Here is a 17058-nt window from a genome sequence, read left to right as displayed (position 1 = left end):
TTCCACTACAACCTCAAGAAAGATCCTGAGCCAGAGCCACCCAGTTAAGCCACTTCAAGATGCCTGAAAAACTGAGAGATAATAAATGCTTTTTTCCCCACCAAGGTGCTAAATTTTGGAGTGATTTGTTATACAACAATAGATAAGTAAAACATGGGAATATCACAAAACTAACCTAATAAAAAGGAAGATAAGAGCTAAGAATGATTAAGAGAAAAGCTCTTAAAAAAATCACAGAAAAATTCAAAAGCTTGGCTTCATTAACAGTACAGGATCACAAAAGCTGACTTTATAGATCACATAACACCTCAATTTCAAAATAAAATTCAGCTCTGTTACCGTCTTAATTTTTATGTTGCCATATAATTTCTTGAATACTGTTATTATAAAGTAACATTTCCCAGTATGTGCAGTTCCATGGAATACTCTTTCCTCAAGCTAGTTAAGAGCTGTTTTAGAAAAATCAATTCCATATAAATTTGAGAAGTATAGAATTAAGTTTTTAAAATGTCTCTTTATACCAGGTCTTCCCGGAGCTTTTAATACGTTAAATGACACTGTAATTCTCCCAAACACATTTATTAGGAAACTTATTTGATCACAAAATTCATTTCCAGAGAGTATATAACACTTCGGGTGTTCTATGGAATATATTTTAAAAATGAAATAATGATATCTTTTATGTTTTTACCTAGCACAAGAAACTTCACCTGTTTTATCTCAATTGCTGGGGAAAAAAAAATCCTAACTTGTACAAAAAATGACACAAACAATATATACATGTATCTAAATTTTGAAAACTTGGCTTGAATTTATCATTTGGTACTTGAAGTAGTTAAGACTGATGAAATATTTTTTGATGAATAACTTTTTAAAAGAAACTTAAGAAAACTAGAGGCAGTGAGTATCCTTCAAAGGCCCTTCAGAAAATATTCAAGATTTACATAAAAACTACATTCTATTCTTTTTTAAACCCTTAAATAAATTTAGTCAATTTAAAATAATATATACCTTTTGAAAGCAAAAACCAAATACTTTCAAAAGCTGGTGTTTAAGTGAAATTTCCTTATAAATGTCTGAATGATGTGCTGAAAACCGCTCAGAATTATTGAAGAACTATCATTATGACAGCAAAAACAGTGAGGTTTGGTTAAGTAATACTATCACCATTATTCGTTGAAATGGCTGGCCAGTGGAAATTTCTCAAGCAGTATTATGGTTACAAACTTTGTGTTGAAATGACACAAATATATTCTTTAAATCTCAAATATAATGAGACTTAAATGAGATCTAGCATAATGATCGTAAAATTATAACACTATTATTTAATATAAAGAAATACTTGTTGGGTTTAAAAAAATTTATCCAAGGAATCTAGAATGGTTCTCCACTGCCTAATACATCAAGGTGTATTTGAGGTGCTACACATGCACGGCATTCAAATTTGTTTTCTCAACCCTCCCATTACAGCTTTACACCATGTTTTTCTACTGACATCTTAAAAAAGAAAAAAGACAAAAAAAAGTCCCCTGGAAATCCTCAACAGTGTACATTGCTACCTCCGTAGTCAAAGCAAGGTTTGACCTCAAATACCTGCAGGTCAGAAATGGAGTCCAATTTTTTTTAACATTCCTTTCTCCTTCTAAGGAAATTTTAGCTGTTGTGGTTAGTTGTATTCTTAAATTATGTGCTGAAGTTATATTCTCATGCCTCATTGCCTAAAGATAAGCTAACTTAGAAGAGTCCCTACACTTGAGACCAAAAAAAAAAAAAAAGTAGCCTTTTCCGGATGGCAAAGAACCCCAAAATTAATTCACCAGCAAAAAAATTAAACCACAGAAAAATTAAGTCCTTTTCACCGGATTGCTAATACCACCACCAAAGTCTATGTCTAATCATTTTAAACTTTGAAATGGCTATCAACTCCTACTTACCCTTAAATACCAAACAATTCCAATCTCCCCAATTTGCTACCCTTGCACAAGAATCTGTCACTGTCATACACTTAACAATTAGATATGAAATCCAAAATCTCTTTCCTAGAATTCAAGACCCTCCCTTGTCTAGGAATCTTCCCTTAACTATCTTACACTCTGATAGGGAAAATTTCCTCACTGTTCCCCAACCACTCAATCATAATTTATACCTTTTGCCCATGCTGTTCTAACTTCATTCCCCTCCTCAACAGGGAATGCTGGCGCTTTTCCTTTCCATCAACTTTCTACTTAACCATGAAAGTCCAATTCATTGTATTTCTTCCCTAAATCTTTTGCAGTTTACAAAAGGAAATCAGAATGCTGAAGTGAGCCCTTACTCACTGCAGAAGGCAGAAGCCAGATGTGGCCATTGGGTAACTGAAATGTCTAGTCCAAACTAAAATATAAATAATAAAAATGTTTAAAAGCATACCAAAGTTCAGACTTGGCAACAGAAAAAATGTAAAATACAAAGATGTTATATACTGATTACATGTTGAAATGCTAGAATTTTGGAAATATTAAAACTAATTTCACCTGATTTTCTACTTTTTTTTACAGTGTGACTATGAAATAATTTAAAATTGTGTATGTGAATACCATTGTATTTCTACTGGACAGCACTGTTCTCTAGTGTGAATAAACGATCCTATTGCCAGGAGATAAGATGACTTAAGAACCCCTTGAGTCACACCGCCTGTTTTTAAATCTTTCCTACGTTGAATACTGTGGACAAATTAACATCTCTATGCTTCAGTGTTCCCAAATTTAATATGGTGATAAGTTAGCTACCTCACAGGATTCAATGAGAACTAAAAGAGAAAAGCTAAATACAGCAGGTATCAAGTATTAGCATTATTATTCTTTATTAACAAAGCAGGAAAGGGCATACACATCAAAGTCAAACAGATTCTCACATTTTTTTTTTTAAAGACTTTAAGAATGTAGGGCACTTTGTTGTTCTTGTTGATTTAGTGCAACACTGGAGGAGCTGAGACTGATGGCTAAGGTACAAGCTGAAGAAATCCAAGGGTTCCCAAACTTTTTTTGGACAGCTCCTGCTCTCCTTTAAATAATAAAGTGAACTTATGGAGCTATTCTCCCAAAGAATACACACCTGCGGCATGTAAATACATAAATTTATGGCACAGCATATTTTGTGGAAAAATCATCATAACCAAATAATAATCATAGTCGTTCGACTGACAGAGCCTTGTTACAGAACACTTCATTTTATACAGACCTTAACAAAGAACTTCACCTATACTTTATGCTCTGTTCACAAAGAAAGATATATTATTGGTTAAATACTCAGGAGTTTTATTATGCTTATTTCTCCCTAATAAAGAAACTAAAGGTGGAGAAAACAGGTAACTCTTAAATAAAAGACACGTTTCTCTTGTTGATTAAACTTTTTTATCTGAAAAACTAAATTTTAGGACTTTTCCATTCCTATAAATCTATTCAACACCAACTATCTAGATTAATCACAACTTGTCCTTACTTTCTCGTCCATCAAAGCTATTACAAGTTATTATTTTCGTAAATTTTTTCGGAAGAGATTAAGTATTATATACCTACTAAAATGTTTATATTTTCAAAGAAAATACATAAAATAACTGATGAGAAGCTTAGAAAGAGTAAGGCCCCATTACCCGAAGAATGTGATATTCAAGACAACTTTGAAAGTCCAGTTTAACACCCAGAGGAAGATGATTCGTCTTCTTTAGTAAGACCTCATCGGTCTAAGAGGCAGCATCTTCCTACCTTCACTCGCCTTGCAACTTCCTAATTCCCTCTTTATGGCCGTTGGAAACCGTCTCAACGCCCTTCTCCGGCGCTCGTGTTTTTCTTTAGACTAGTTACCGAGCAGCCCGGCTTGTCCCGGGAAGAAGGAAAGTGCCCAGAGTAACTGGAGGTTAGGACCGCGCAGTCTTGACAACCTCGCTCATGGCCCCTCCCCCAGCCGCCGCCGGAGACACCGCGGGGCCCCAGCCCCAGACGCCACTCTACCTGCTCCAAGATGTAAACATCGCCCTTTTCTTCCCTGCCCGCTCCCAACTTCCTTCTCCCGGCCCTGTTTGAGGGAGCACAGTGAAAAAGGGAGGAGACCACATACCCTCCGAAGTGAGGCGAGAGAAGGGCTTAAGCAACTCCGCGAAGCTAAGGTGATTGAGACGAGTGAGCCGCTCGGCTTCGTCGCTGCACAGAGCGGCGACACAGGGGACGAAGGAGTCCGGGATTAGCTCCTGCACTGATTGCACACACTGGGCCATCGCGGCGGCGCCCGCCCTCCGGCCCACTCTCAGAGGCTGATCCTGCGGCTGCAGCAGCTACTGCCGCCGCCCGCCGGCCTAACCCGGCCGGGCGGGGCCCCACACTGAAGCCTTGAGACCCACAGAAGGAACAGACGCCGCTCCCTCGGCTCCCGGCCACACAGCACCGACCCCTCCCCGGCACCGCCGCTCCTCAGGGCTCGCCCCGGCGTCCTCGCATTACACCCCGATAGCTGCAGACGCCGACAATCGCCAGTTAATCCTCCCGACGGCAAAACCTTGGTCACTGCCCGACCGGAACCGCCATATTGAGGCCGAACCCTGACCCACCGGCAGTACCCGTCCCGGCAGGCCCCGCGCTCGCCCCTCACGTGACGGTATTAAAGGAGGCGATGGGGGCGGGGGGAAGAGCCGAGGAGAGGGAAGTGAAGAGCGACAGCGGCCGGTAGGAAGGCTGGCGCCGGAAATGGTGCGATGGGTGGGCCTCTACGGGGAGGGGCGGGGCTACCAGCGCGATGGGCGGAGCCAAAGAGGAGACGAGCCACTCTAGGCCCGGTTCTCACACTGGCGCTTGGCAAAGCCAAGGGAGGTGCTAAGGGCGAGCGTATAGGTCAGCGTTCGAGATCCGTGCAGTCACAGTGGAGGGGGCGCTCGCTCGCTTTACGCGCGAGCCGGGTCTGTTTGGAGCCCCAAAGGCTCTCCCTAAAAACAATAGGCAAATAATGTGGCTGTTCGCTCTGCTTCCCGAGCTCCGGGTAGAACAGCAAGGGGCACCTGCTCACGGAAGAGTGGTTCCCGTGGCGCCGGCCTGAACAGAGCTGGTATCGCTTGAACGCAGCCATGCTTTTAGAAACGGACTACCACGAACGAACGTGGACTCAACCAGTGAGCAGAGCTGTGTGCTCTTGTGGGTGCTGCAGTTAACGCGAGTGTAAGGGGAAGCTGCGCTGCTGTAGAGTGTGCTTGCAAACGTCCGTGTCTTTCGTCCGCAGCCGCGTCTCCTTTATTTCACTATGCTGGCAGGTTTTCTTCGGAGCCATGGAGGTGTGGGAAGCCAGTAATTACTTATCAAATGGAGTCCTAAACTGGCTTCGGTTCTTAGCGTTCCCTTTTAGAGATTGTTCCTTTACATAAATAGAAGTGAATGAAAGGGATTCTACTATCGTGTCACGGAATTGCTTGAATTCCTTCTGAGTTGTTTGCCAGAAACGTAAAGCAAGGAAAAATACAATGCTCTATCGCAGTTTTATGGTACCTTGATTTAAAGGAGGCTTCCCCAACACGGGTATCTCAAATCGTCGGATCATTTGGCGCCTTGAGGTTTTTACCGTAGTAAGAACTTAACGACAGGCAAGAGGTATCCTTCCTCCTGTAAATTGAGATGAGAGGTAGGAAAGGACAAAAGGACGTAATGACTTGTCAGCTTAGCCGCAAACCAATTTAGAAAAGATAACGGGCAACTTGAGGATTTGGAAATTCATTTTAAAACTATTTGTGTCTGAGCGCCTCTTGGAAATTCTTCTTGTATCCCCAGAGTACACGTTCCCTTTTGAATACCTCAGATCTCAGTTCCTTACGTGAGAATCCGTACAAGTGAGTATGACTCAAGTTAACGTATTTTTCTAGTTAAGAGGGCTCCTCGGTGCACGCATACTACTTTATTTAGCACTCAGCTCAAAGTAAGAGTTAAAAAGGCGACATACTTTTTACACTAAAGTTAAAACTCGTTGTATTAGCCTCTCTGAGAAGGACTTTCAAGAGTAATTTAGCCCAAATGAATTTTTTTGAGATAGTGGACTTTCAAGAGTAATTTAGCCCAAATGAATTTTTTTGAGATAGTCACATTCAATAAAATTCATCCCTTTAAAGTAGACATTTCAGTGGCTTCTATTATTTTTGAAGAGGAACAACAATTGCTTCTATCTAATTCCAGGACATTGTCATCACCCTAAAAAGAAGCTTGGTACACATTAGCAGTCACTCTATACCCCTCACCTTTCCACCCCTGGAACTCACTAATCTACTTTCTGTCTTTATAGATTTACTTATCCTGAACATTACATATAAATGGAATCATACAATATGTGACTTGTGTCTGGCTTCCTTCCTTAGCATAATGTTTGGAAGGTTCATTCATGTTGTAGCATGTATCACTATTTCATTCCTTTTTATGGCTGACCCTAAATGGATTTTTGTCTTATGCATTGACTTTATAGTCTAACACCACATTCACGCATAGGGTTTCCAGTGAGTAACTCACTGTAAAAATCTATTTCTTCCCTAATCTCTCCTGGTCTTCTAAGGTGTTCATCTTCTAAGATGTTCTCATCTAAAGGTTAATGCTGAGTCACTGCCACATCTGCTTTCCAGGCTGCAGGAATGGAAAAAAGAGAATGGAAAATCACATGGTTTAGGATCAAATTGTATTAATGGCATTCAATAATTTCACTCACATCCCACTGGCCTCAGTGAGTCTCACGATCACACATATCTCCAAAAGAGACTCCAAAACATAGTTTTCTCTTATTAAACGAAGAGGAGAGGGAATATTATTTAAAAAGTCAAAGGTGTCCACCACCACACTTTATTAGGAATGAGGTATCCTGCAGAATGTATTTGTATGGGGTCCAAGATACCACACATCTCTCATTTCTCTAATTCCTCTGGACACTGTCCCATTTTCATCACACGTCCTCTGGACTATTCACTGTGTCCAGGAAAAGTGAGATGCTATGGTTGTCCAGGCTTTGGCCATTTGTCCCCCCTCAAATTCAAGAGGATAGGGTCTATCACTAAAAGAGAGGCAACTTGTTGGACAAAAGAGTTAACAATAACACAAACAACTAAGGACCTCTTTTTCAATATTAAATATGAGAAGCAGCTTCCTTCTCTCCCCAAAATAAGAGAATGCCATAAAATTTATGCTAAGCCAATGGGCTTATATTTATCTCTATACTGTGTTATCAAACATTCATCGATTGTTTTATTTTGTATGTGGTATTGCCAGTCTCTTCTGATGGCTGGTGAAGTCAAGTTTAAAGAACACAGACACTGAAGTCAGAGAGGGGGTCCGAAAATAGTGCTACCACTTGTGGATAGAAATAGTATCACCATTATTGGTCACTATCTACCAAGCATAATTTTTTATATTCTCTGCTGCTTCTGCTTCTCACATAAACCCTGAGAAGTGCATGCACTGCCAATTCTCAGATGTAAAAACTGAATCACAGAACAGTTATTTAATTTCCCCAAAGATAATCACACTGGAGTCAGGAAGAGAACCAGCACAGTTTAACCCTAGAGATGTGATCACTAGGATAAATTGTTTTTCCTTGTTTTCTTCCTTTGAAAGCACCTACAGAAATTTAGCAAGAAATCTGTGGATTTGACAAATCACTTATATTTTCTGAGCCTCACATTCTTTACCTGTAAGCTTAGAAAGTTGGGGCTAGAAGATTTCTTGTATTCATTTCAACGTGAAGATCTGAGAACCTATTATTCTTTCCATTATTATTAAATTTCATTGTGTCAACGGTAGATGGCGCTATTGAGTATTGGCTTTAAAACCTGGTTAAAAAAACCACTCTTAATTACATAGTTGCATAGTTATCACATAGGTAGTAGTAATATCACATAGGTAATAGCTACCTGTATATCCGAGTGTGGGAGGTCAGGGGATACCCAGCATATTTATACATTAAAAGTTTTTTAAGCTCAAAGCTTTTACATTATGGGGGCACCTGGGTGGCTCAGTGGGTTAAAGCCTCTGCCTTCGGCTCAGGTCTTGATCCCAGGGTCCGGGGATAGAGTCCCGCATCCGGCTCTCTGTTCAGCAGGGAGCCTGCTTCCCTTCCTCTCTCTGTGCCTGCCTCTGCCTACTCGTGATCTCTGTCTGTCAAATAAAATAAATAAAATCTTTAAAAAAAAAAAAAAGATTTTACATTATGTTTCTTTAAAACTCGAGGAAGGGGGTGCCTGGGTGGCTCAGGGGGTTAAAGCCTCTGCCTTCCGCTCAGGTCATGATCCCAGAATCTCAGCAGGGAGCTGGCTTCCTCCTCTCTCTCTGCCTGCCTCTCTGCCTACTTGTGATCTCTGTCCAATAAATAAATAAAATCTTTTTAAAAAAATTAAAAAAAAATCTAGGAGGAAAAAATGACTTAATATATAATCCATCTATTGGCCCCCCTTTTTAATTTTATTTACTGCACTGGAATGTTTTAAAATTATTTATTAATGTTCTAAAATTAACATGACATCCATTTCCTGATTATTTTAAGGGTAAATCATAGCTACAATTTTTCACTCCAAAGCCCATAATTCTATTTTTTTCATTTATTTATTTTTATTAACATATATTATTTGTTTCAGGGGCACAGGTCTGTGATTCATCAGTCTTACACAATTCACAGCACTCACATCGCACATGCCCTCCCCAATATCCATCAGCCCCCCCACCCCATTTCTCCCACCCACCTCCTCTCCAGCAACCCTCAGTTTGTTTCCTGAGACTAAGAGTCTCTTATGGTTTGTCTCCCTCTCTGGTTTCATCCCATTTGATTTTTTCCTCTTTTCCCCCATGATCCTCTCTGCCTGCTTTCTCAAATTCCACATATCAGCAAGATCATATGATAATTGTCTTTCTCTGATTGACTTATTTCGCTTAGCATAATACCCTCTAGTTCCATCCATGACATTGCAAATGGCAAGATTTCAATTTTTGATGGCTGCATAATATTCCATTATATATATATACACCATTTATCCATTCATCTGTCGATGGACATCTAGGCCCCTTCCACAGTTTGGCTATTGTGGACATTGCTGCTATTAAACATTGGGGTACACATGCCCCTTCAGATCATGACATTTGTATCTTTGGGGTAAATACCCAGCAGTGCAATTGCTGGGTAGTACGGTAGCTTTCCTTTCAACTTTTTGAGGAGCCTCCATACTGTTCTCCAGAGTGGTTGCACTGGCTTGCATTCCACCAACAGTGTAAGAGAGTTCCCCTTTCTCCACATCCTCATCAACGTCTGTCACTTGCTGACTTGTTAATTATTATCCATTCTGACTGGTATGAGGTGGTATCTCATTGAGGTTTTGATTTGTATTTCCTTGATGCCAAGTGATGTTGAGCACTTTTTCATGTGTCTGTTGGCCATTTGGCTGTCTTCTTTGCAGAAAAGTCTGTTCATGTCTTCTGACCATTTCTTGTTTGGATTATTTGTTCTTTGGGTGTTGAGTTTGATAAATTCTTTATAGATTTTGAGTACTAGCCCTTTATCTGATATGTCAAGTGCAAATATCTTCTCCCATTCTGTCCGTTGTCTTTTGGTTTTGTTGATTGTTTCCTTTGCTGTGCAAAAGCTTTTTATCTTGATGAAGTCCCAATAGCTCAATTTTGCCCTTGTTCCCGCTGCCTTTGGGGATGTTTCTAGGAAGAAGTTGCTGCGGATTGAAGAGGTTGCTGCCTGTGTTCTCCTCAAAGACTTTGATGGGTTCCTGTGTCACATTCAGGTCTTTCATCCACTTTGAGTCTGTTTTTGTGTGTGGTATAAGGAAACAGTCCAGTTTCATTCTTCTGCATATGGCCGTCCAATTTCCCCAACACCGTTTGTTGAAGAGACTATCTTTTTTTCCATTGTCGAAGATTAGTTGATTATGGAGTTGAGGGTCCACTTCTGGGCTCTCTATTCTGTTCCATTGATCTATGTGTCTGTCTTTGTGCCAGTACCATACTGTCTTGATGATTACACCTTTGTAATAGAGCTTGAAGTTTGGAATTTTGATGCCACCAGCTTTGCTTCTCTTTTCAACATTCCTCTGGCTATTCAGGGTCTTTTCTGATAACATATAAATTTTAGGATTATTTATTCCATTTCTGTTGATGGTATTTTGATAGGGATTGCATTAAATGTGTAGATCGCTCTGGGTAGCGTAGACATTTTCACAATATTTGTTCTTCCAATCCCTGAGCATGGAATGTTTTTCCATTTCTTTGTATCTTCCTCAGTTTCTTTCATGAGTATTCTATAGTTTACTGAATACAGATTCTTTGTCTCTTTGGTTAGATTTATTCCTAGGTATCTTATGGTTTGGGGTGCAATTGTAAATGGAATTGACTCCTTTATCTCTCTTTCTTCTGTCTTGTTGTTGATGTATAAAAATGAAACTGACTTCTGTGCATTGGTTTTATATCCTGCCACTTTACTGAATTCCTGTATTAGTTCTAGCAGTTTTGGGGTGGAGTCTTTTGGGTTTTCCACATAAAGTATCATCATCCTCAAAGAGTGAGAGTTTGACTTCTTTGCTGAATCAGATGCCCATAATTCTATTTTATACTTATTATAGGTATTTAAGCTCCATATACATCTTCTTTAATTAAATCTGTAGGTAAAAAATCTTTTATAATTGTTTTTCTCCCTTATGCTTCTAAAATAAGAGATAATATTGATGCTTGCTTTTTTTACTATTTACTTTTAAATTATGTATTTTTACTTCCCAAAACTGGGTAAAAATGTAGCAATAATCCATATTATACTCAATGGTGAAATATAAGAATCATTTACTTTAAAATCAGGATAAAACAAAGATATCCATTATCACTGTTTCTATTCAGTACTTTTCTAGCTTTCTATAAGAGCAGCTAAAGAAGAAAAAAATAAGCAAAACTTATAGGATTTCAAAAGGAAGAAACAAGGGGCACCTGGGTAGTGCAATCAGTAAAGCTTCCGACTCTTGGTTTTGCCTCAGGTCATGATCTCAGGGTCATAATATCAAGCCCCATGTCAGGCTCCAGGCTCAATGAGGTGTCTGCTAAAGTTTCTCTCTCCCTCTCCCTCTGCCCTTCCCTGTGCTAGCTCTCTCTCTCTAAAATAAATAAATAAAACTTAAAACATAACAAAACAAAAAAAGAAAAGGAAGAAACAAAATTGTACTCATTTTAGGGGTGCTTGAGTGGCTTAAATGGTTTAGAGTCTCAGTTTGGCTCAGGTCATGATCCCAGAGTCCTGGGATCAAGCCCTGCATCGGCTCCCTGCTCACCGGGAAGCCTGCTTCTCCCTCTCCCCCTCCCCCTGCTTAGGTTCCCTCTCTCATTGTGTTTCTCTGTGTCAAATAAATAAATAAAATCTTAAAAAAAAAAAAAAAGAAAAGAAAAAAGAGTTGGATGCTTAACTGACTGAGTCACCCAGATGCCCCTAGGAGGGACAGATTTCTTAAGCAAGATTCCAAAAGTGCTTATCCTAACAGAAAAGATTAGTAATTGAATTTAAGATCTTTTTTTCATCAAAAGACCACAAAGATAGCAAAAATACAAGCTACAAATGTGAAAGATACATATCTACACTAAAGAACTATGATTAATAAGAAAAAAAAAGGAAACAATACAATAGAAAAATAGACAAGTGACAGAAAGTCATTTCACAAAAGAGGAAACTTGAACTGTCAATAAACATTTAAATATTCTCAAGGTTAAAAAAATGGGCGAAGGGGCCCCTGGGTGGCTCAGTTGGTTAAGCAACTGCCTTCAGCTCAGGTCATGATCCTGGAGTTCCAGAATCGAGTCCGGCATTGGTCTCCCTGCTCAGGGGAGAGTCAGCTTCTCCCTCTGCCCTTCCACCATCTCATGCTCTCTCTAACTCTCTCTCTCTCTTTCAAGTAAATAAATAAATAAAATCTCTAAAAAAGTGGGGTGGGGGGGCAAAGGATATGAATAGAGTTCTCCAAAGAAAGATAATAGTCAATAAGCACATGAAAGGATGTCCAACATCATTAATCATCAGCAAAATGAAAATCAAAGCCATACTAAAATGCCACCTCACACCCACTAGGATGTCTATATCAAAGAACAAAGAATAACAAGTGAGACAGGGATGTGGAGAAATTTGAGACTTCCTATACTGCCACTGGGAAGGTTGAAGTGGTGCCGTGGTCTGGAAAACAGCTCCTCAAACATTGAGTTTCTCAGCTACTAAACATAGAGCTACCATATGATGCAGCACTTTTCCATCTAGGAGAAATGAAAATGTATGTCCACATAAAAATTTATATATGAACATTCATAATGGTATTATTTGCAATAGCCAAAAAATAAACAGTCCCAATGTTCACCAACTGATGAATAAGTATATACCATGCAACAGAATATTATTATTAATATTACTGATACATGCTACAACATGGATGAACCTTAAAAACATGCTACCTGGAAGAAGCCAGTCATAAAGGACCACATATGATTCCACTTATATGAAATATCCAGAATAGGTACATCTATAAAAATAGAAAATAGGTTAGGGCTGGGGGGGCAGAAGTGGCGGGGAGGAGTGGAAGAGTTGGAAGGTTATGGCTATGGACTGCCAGGCTTCTTTTGGGGGGTGATAAAAATATTCTAAAATAATTGTGATTATCATGCATAACTCTGTGAATGTGCTAAAAAGCCACTGTATTGTATGATTTAAGTGAATGAATTGTATGTTATATGAATTATATTCATATAATATAATATATATGTATATATGTATATATATTCATATAATATATATAATATATATGTATTATATCTCAATACACTTGTTACTTAAAGAAAGTGCAATTGCAATAATTTGCAGTTAAAAGATTAGAGATGAGGAAAACCATTACAAGTTGTGTTGTAAAGTTTGATAACAACAAAACCATAAATGGAAAGAAATTCTAGTCATGGTTCTTCCACTGTTTAGTTCTAAGATCTTGGAATACTAGTCACTTAACCTTTATGATCTCAAGAATCATCTCCTGTAGATTAAGGGTTGTATGAATGCTAGTAACTCATGATTCTAAACAATGGTTCTTAACTTTTAAGATCACAGCTGATAAACATCAGAGGCATTCTGGTGTAAATCAGGAACAAAGTACTGTTAATTACTACTAATATTTAGTATTATTCTGAAAATTTGGGCAAATGAAATAAAAATAAGTAGTATAAATATTGGGAAAGAAAATCAGGTTGTTATATACTCAGAAAACCCAGACAATTTTGCTGAAAGAAAAAAAAAAAACCTCTGAGAATAAAAGTATTCAACTCCTAAGTTCATATACATATACATATATATATGTATATATATATAAAACATTCAAATCCACACTCCTGAATTAGGAGGTTATCTCAAATAATGAAAATTTCAGTTATTTTTCAAATATTTGGGATTCTTTTTTGATTTGTTTCTATTATTGATTCATAATTTAATGCCATCGTGGTCAGAATATACTTTGTATGAATGTATAATTTTAAATTATTGTGAGTTGGTTTAAGGCTCAGAATATGGTCTGTTTTGGTAAATGTTCTGTGCATACTTGAAAAAAGTTATGTATTCTGCTCTTGTTGGGATGATGTTCTCTAAATGTTCATTAGGTAACTGATGGGTCATGTTCTTCAAGTCTTCTACATCTTTGCCTTGTATTCTTATATCTGTTAAATTTATCTGTTATCTTATTATCTGTTTATTCTTAGGGCTGCTGTAACAAAAGATTGTCACAAACTGAGTGGCTTAAAAACAACAGAAATTTATTTTTGCATAGCTTTGGAGTCTAGAAGTCCAAAATCAAGGTGTCAGCAGGGCCATACTCCCTTTGAAGGCTCTAAAAAAGACTCCTCTTCTCCCCTTTTCCAACTTATTTTGCATACTGACAATCCTTGGCATTCCTTGGCTTGAGGCAGCTGTAGTCTCTGACTCTGGTATTACTTGGATTGCTTCTCCATGTCTCTGTGTCTTCAAATCTCTCCCTCCTTATAAAGACACCACTCATTGAATTTAGGGCCCGCTGTAATCCAGTGTGACCTCATCAACTTGATCACATCTGCAAAGATCCTATTTCAAATAAGGTCACATTTATAAGTATAGAGGTTAGGACTTCAACACATCTATTTTGTGGATGCTCTTGAACCCACAAAATTGTCCTTATATCTATTCTTATATCCTTACATCTATCCTCATAGAAGGATATGTCCCTCTGTATCTTTAGACTTAAAGTGAATTTTTGTGTTGTATATCTATTAATAATTGAGAGAGTATATCTATAAATTAATAATCAGAGATGGAAATCTCTGACTATAACTGTAGATTGGTCTATTCCTCATTTCAGTTCTACCAGTTTTTGCTTTATGTAATCTGAAGCTCTCTATTTGGTACATTAACATTTAGTATTGTAAGTCCTCTTGATAAACAGGCTTCTTTAGTTAAGAACGCACACTTGTCATTGCTCCTATCCAGCATACTACTGAAGGTCTTAGTTAGTATAATAGGGCAAGAAAGAAATATATGGTTTTTGGATCACAAAGAAAAGTAAAATAAGTCATAATTTGGCAGATGCTATTATTTAGAGAGAAATTTATATTATTATCATAGAAAACTTATTTACAACAGAAAAAGTTCTACACGTTTGCTAGAAAAAAGATAAAAAAATCAATTGTGCTTTCACATACCCGCAACAGATAACTAGAAAGTAGACATTTGAAAAGTTACATGTTTCTTAAAGATTTTATTTATTTATTTGACAGAGAGAGAGATCACAAGTAGGTAGAGAGGCAGGCAGAGAGGGGGGAAGCAGGCTCCCTGCTGAGCAGAGAGGCCGATGCGGGGGCTTGATCCCAAGACTCTGGTATCATGACCTGAGCCAAAGGCAGAGGCTTAACCACTGAGCCACCCAGGCACCCCAAGATACATTTTTCAATAGCAATTAAATATTTGACCTCATTGGAATATATATAGTATATATTTGTGTGTATGACATACACAGAAGTTTTAACATGGAAGTATATTTTGAAAAAACTACAAAACTTTATTGAAAACTATTTTTTTGAAAAGCTAAATAATTTTAAAAGAATACTTAAGTAAATAGATATACTTTGTTTGTGGACTGTGAAGATGACAGTTCTTCCCAAATTAATCTGTAAATTCAATTCTAAATTTAAGAATATGAGGAATCACAAAAGAAGAAATCAGTAAATTTTTACAACTTCAAAATTTAAAACTCTTATTTAGCAAAAAATATAATATTCAGAAAATAACATGAGAAGAAGAAATATTTGTCATAAATATAACAAAAAGCAAATATGCTTTGGGGTGCCTGGGTGGTGCAGTCTGTTCAACGTCAGACTTTTGGCTTAGGTCATGATTGCATTAGTTGTGGAATTGAGCCCCATGTCAGGCTCCACACTGAGTGCAGAGTTGGCTTGGACTTCTCTCTCCCCTTCTCACTCTGCCCCCACCTCTCTCTAAAATAAATAAATAAATCTTAAAAAAAAAAAAAGCAATCATGTTTCTCATATGTAGTTTCAATAAAACCTTTCTATGAGAAACATATTTGCTTTTTGTTATATTAATGATAAATCTTTCCTCCTATCTTTTTGTTCTTTTTTTTTTTAAGATTTTATTTATTTATTTGACAGACAGATCACAAGCGGGCAGAGAGGCAGGCAGAGAAAGAGAGGGAAGCAGGCTCCCTGCCGAGCAGAGAGCCCGATGCGGGGCTCTATCCCAGGACCCCGGGATCATGACCTGAGCCGAAGGAAGAGGCTTTAACCCACTGAGCCACCAGGCGCCCCTATCTTTTTGTTCTTATGCGTCTCTCAAATCAGTCTCACTTCTTTCCATCCTCAGTTATTGCCTCACTTTCCTGTTTTATTATACCTCACCTCAATTTTTCTTTTATTTCTATCCATAACTTTATTTTTATTTATTTTTAAAATTTCTTTTCAGTGTTCCAGAATTCATTGTTTATGCACCACACCCAGTGCTCCATGCAATACACGCCCTCCACAATACCCACCACCAGGTTCACCCAACCTACCACCCTGCTCCCCTCCAAAACACTCAGTTCCTCAGACTCTGTAGTCTCTCATGGTTCATCTCCCCTTCCAATTTCCCCCAACTCCCTTCTCCTCTCCATCTCCCATGCCCTCCATGCTATTCCTTATGCTCCACAAATAAGCGAAACCATATGATAATTGACTCTCTCTGCTTGACTTATTTCACTCAGCATAATCTCTTCCAGTCCTGTCCATATTGATACAAAAGTTGGGTATTCATCCTTTCTGATGGAGGCATTGTACTCCATAGTATATATGACCTCAATTTTTCAAAAGCCCTTAATTTCACTTTCAGCCTCCAGTCTTACCCAGCTTCAGTTACATTCTCTAGAGTGAACTCTCTAAAATGTGTATCTAAACATGTGATTCACTTCCATAAAAATTTTCAGTGGCTCCCCATAATCCAAATCCCTGGCATGACACATTAGGATATATTTTCACCTCACCTTTGTCCTCCTACTAGTCTCTTGCCCCCCAAATGCATTCTGCTCAAATTTCACCTTCTCATGAGATAGAATTCTGACTTTAAAGTTTAGCAGTAACGGGTACTTCTACATGTTTCATAGCATACTTTAGTATAGAATCTATCTCATTGTAATATAATCATTTGTCTTCTTATTTGTTCCCCCATCTAAAGTTTTAGTTTTTTGAGAGCAAGTACATAGTAGGCACTCATTTCATCACCCATGTAAGATAAACAAGACACGGATATAAAGAGAGAAATCATGGAAGTTTTACTTGGCAGCTCTGTAAATTAATATCCCACTTTTGAAAAGCAATTTAGTGGCATGTATCAAGAGCTATGGAGGAAGTGTTCATAGTTCTGCACAAATTGGTTTAGAATAAGGCCAAGAGTCCTTCTGTAATCATAGCATGACTACTCAAAGTTTGAACCATATAGGCTGCTCTCCATGGTTCTGAACTATATTTGACCATCAAGACACAAGTTCACTAATAT

General features: G+C 38.2%; 1 protein-coding gene across 3 annotated transcripts in view; it reads right to left on the bottom strand.

The window, feature by feature from the left end:
* The window catches only part of TRAPPC8 (trafficking protein particle complex 8), a 75299-nt gene extending 70638 nt beyond the window's left edge, over window positions 1-4661 (bottom strand). Inside the window, exon 1 of one of the 3 annotated variants that reach the window (XM_032859688.1) lies at window positions 4096-4661. In XM_032859688.1, coding sequence (XP_032715579.1) covers window positions 4096-4252 — 157 coding nt within the window. In that variant the 5' untranslated portion in view covers window positions 4253-4661. The remainder of the gene's footprint in view (window positions 1-4095) is intronic. The other 2 variants (XM_032859689.1, XM_032859690.1) reach the window with 2 other exon arrangements.
* Window positions 4662-17058: the final 12397 nt, after the last annotated feature.

Source organism: Lontra canadensis, unplaced genomic scaffold (assembly GCF_010015895.1).
Source record: "Lontra canadensis isolate GAN:19392208 unplaced genomic scaffold, GSC_riverotter_1.0 scaffold17, whole genome shotgun sequence".
NCBI lineage: Eukaryota > Metazoa > Chordata > Mammalia > Carnivora > Mustelidae > Lontra > Lontra canadensis.
Note: the sequence above shows the minus strand (reverse complement) of the source record. Positions and strands in the feature narration are given on the sequence as shown.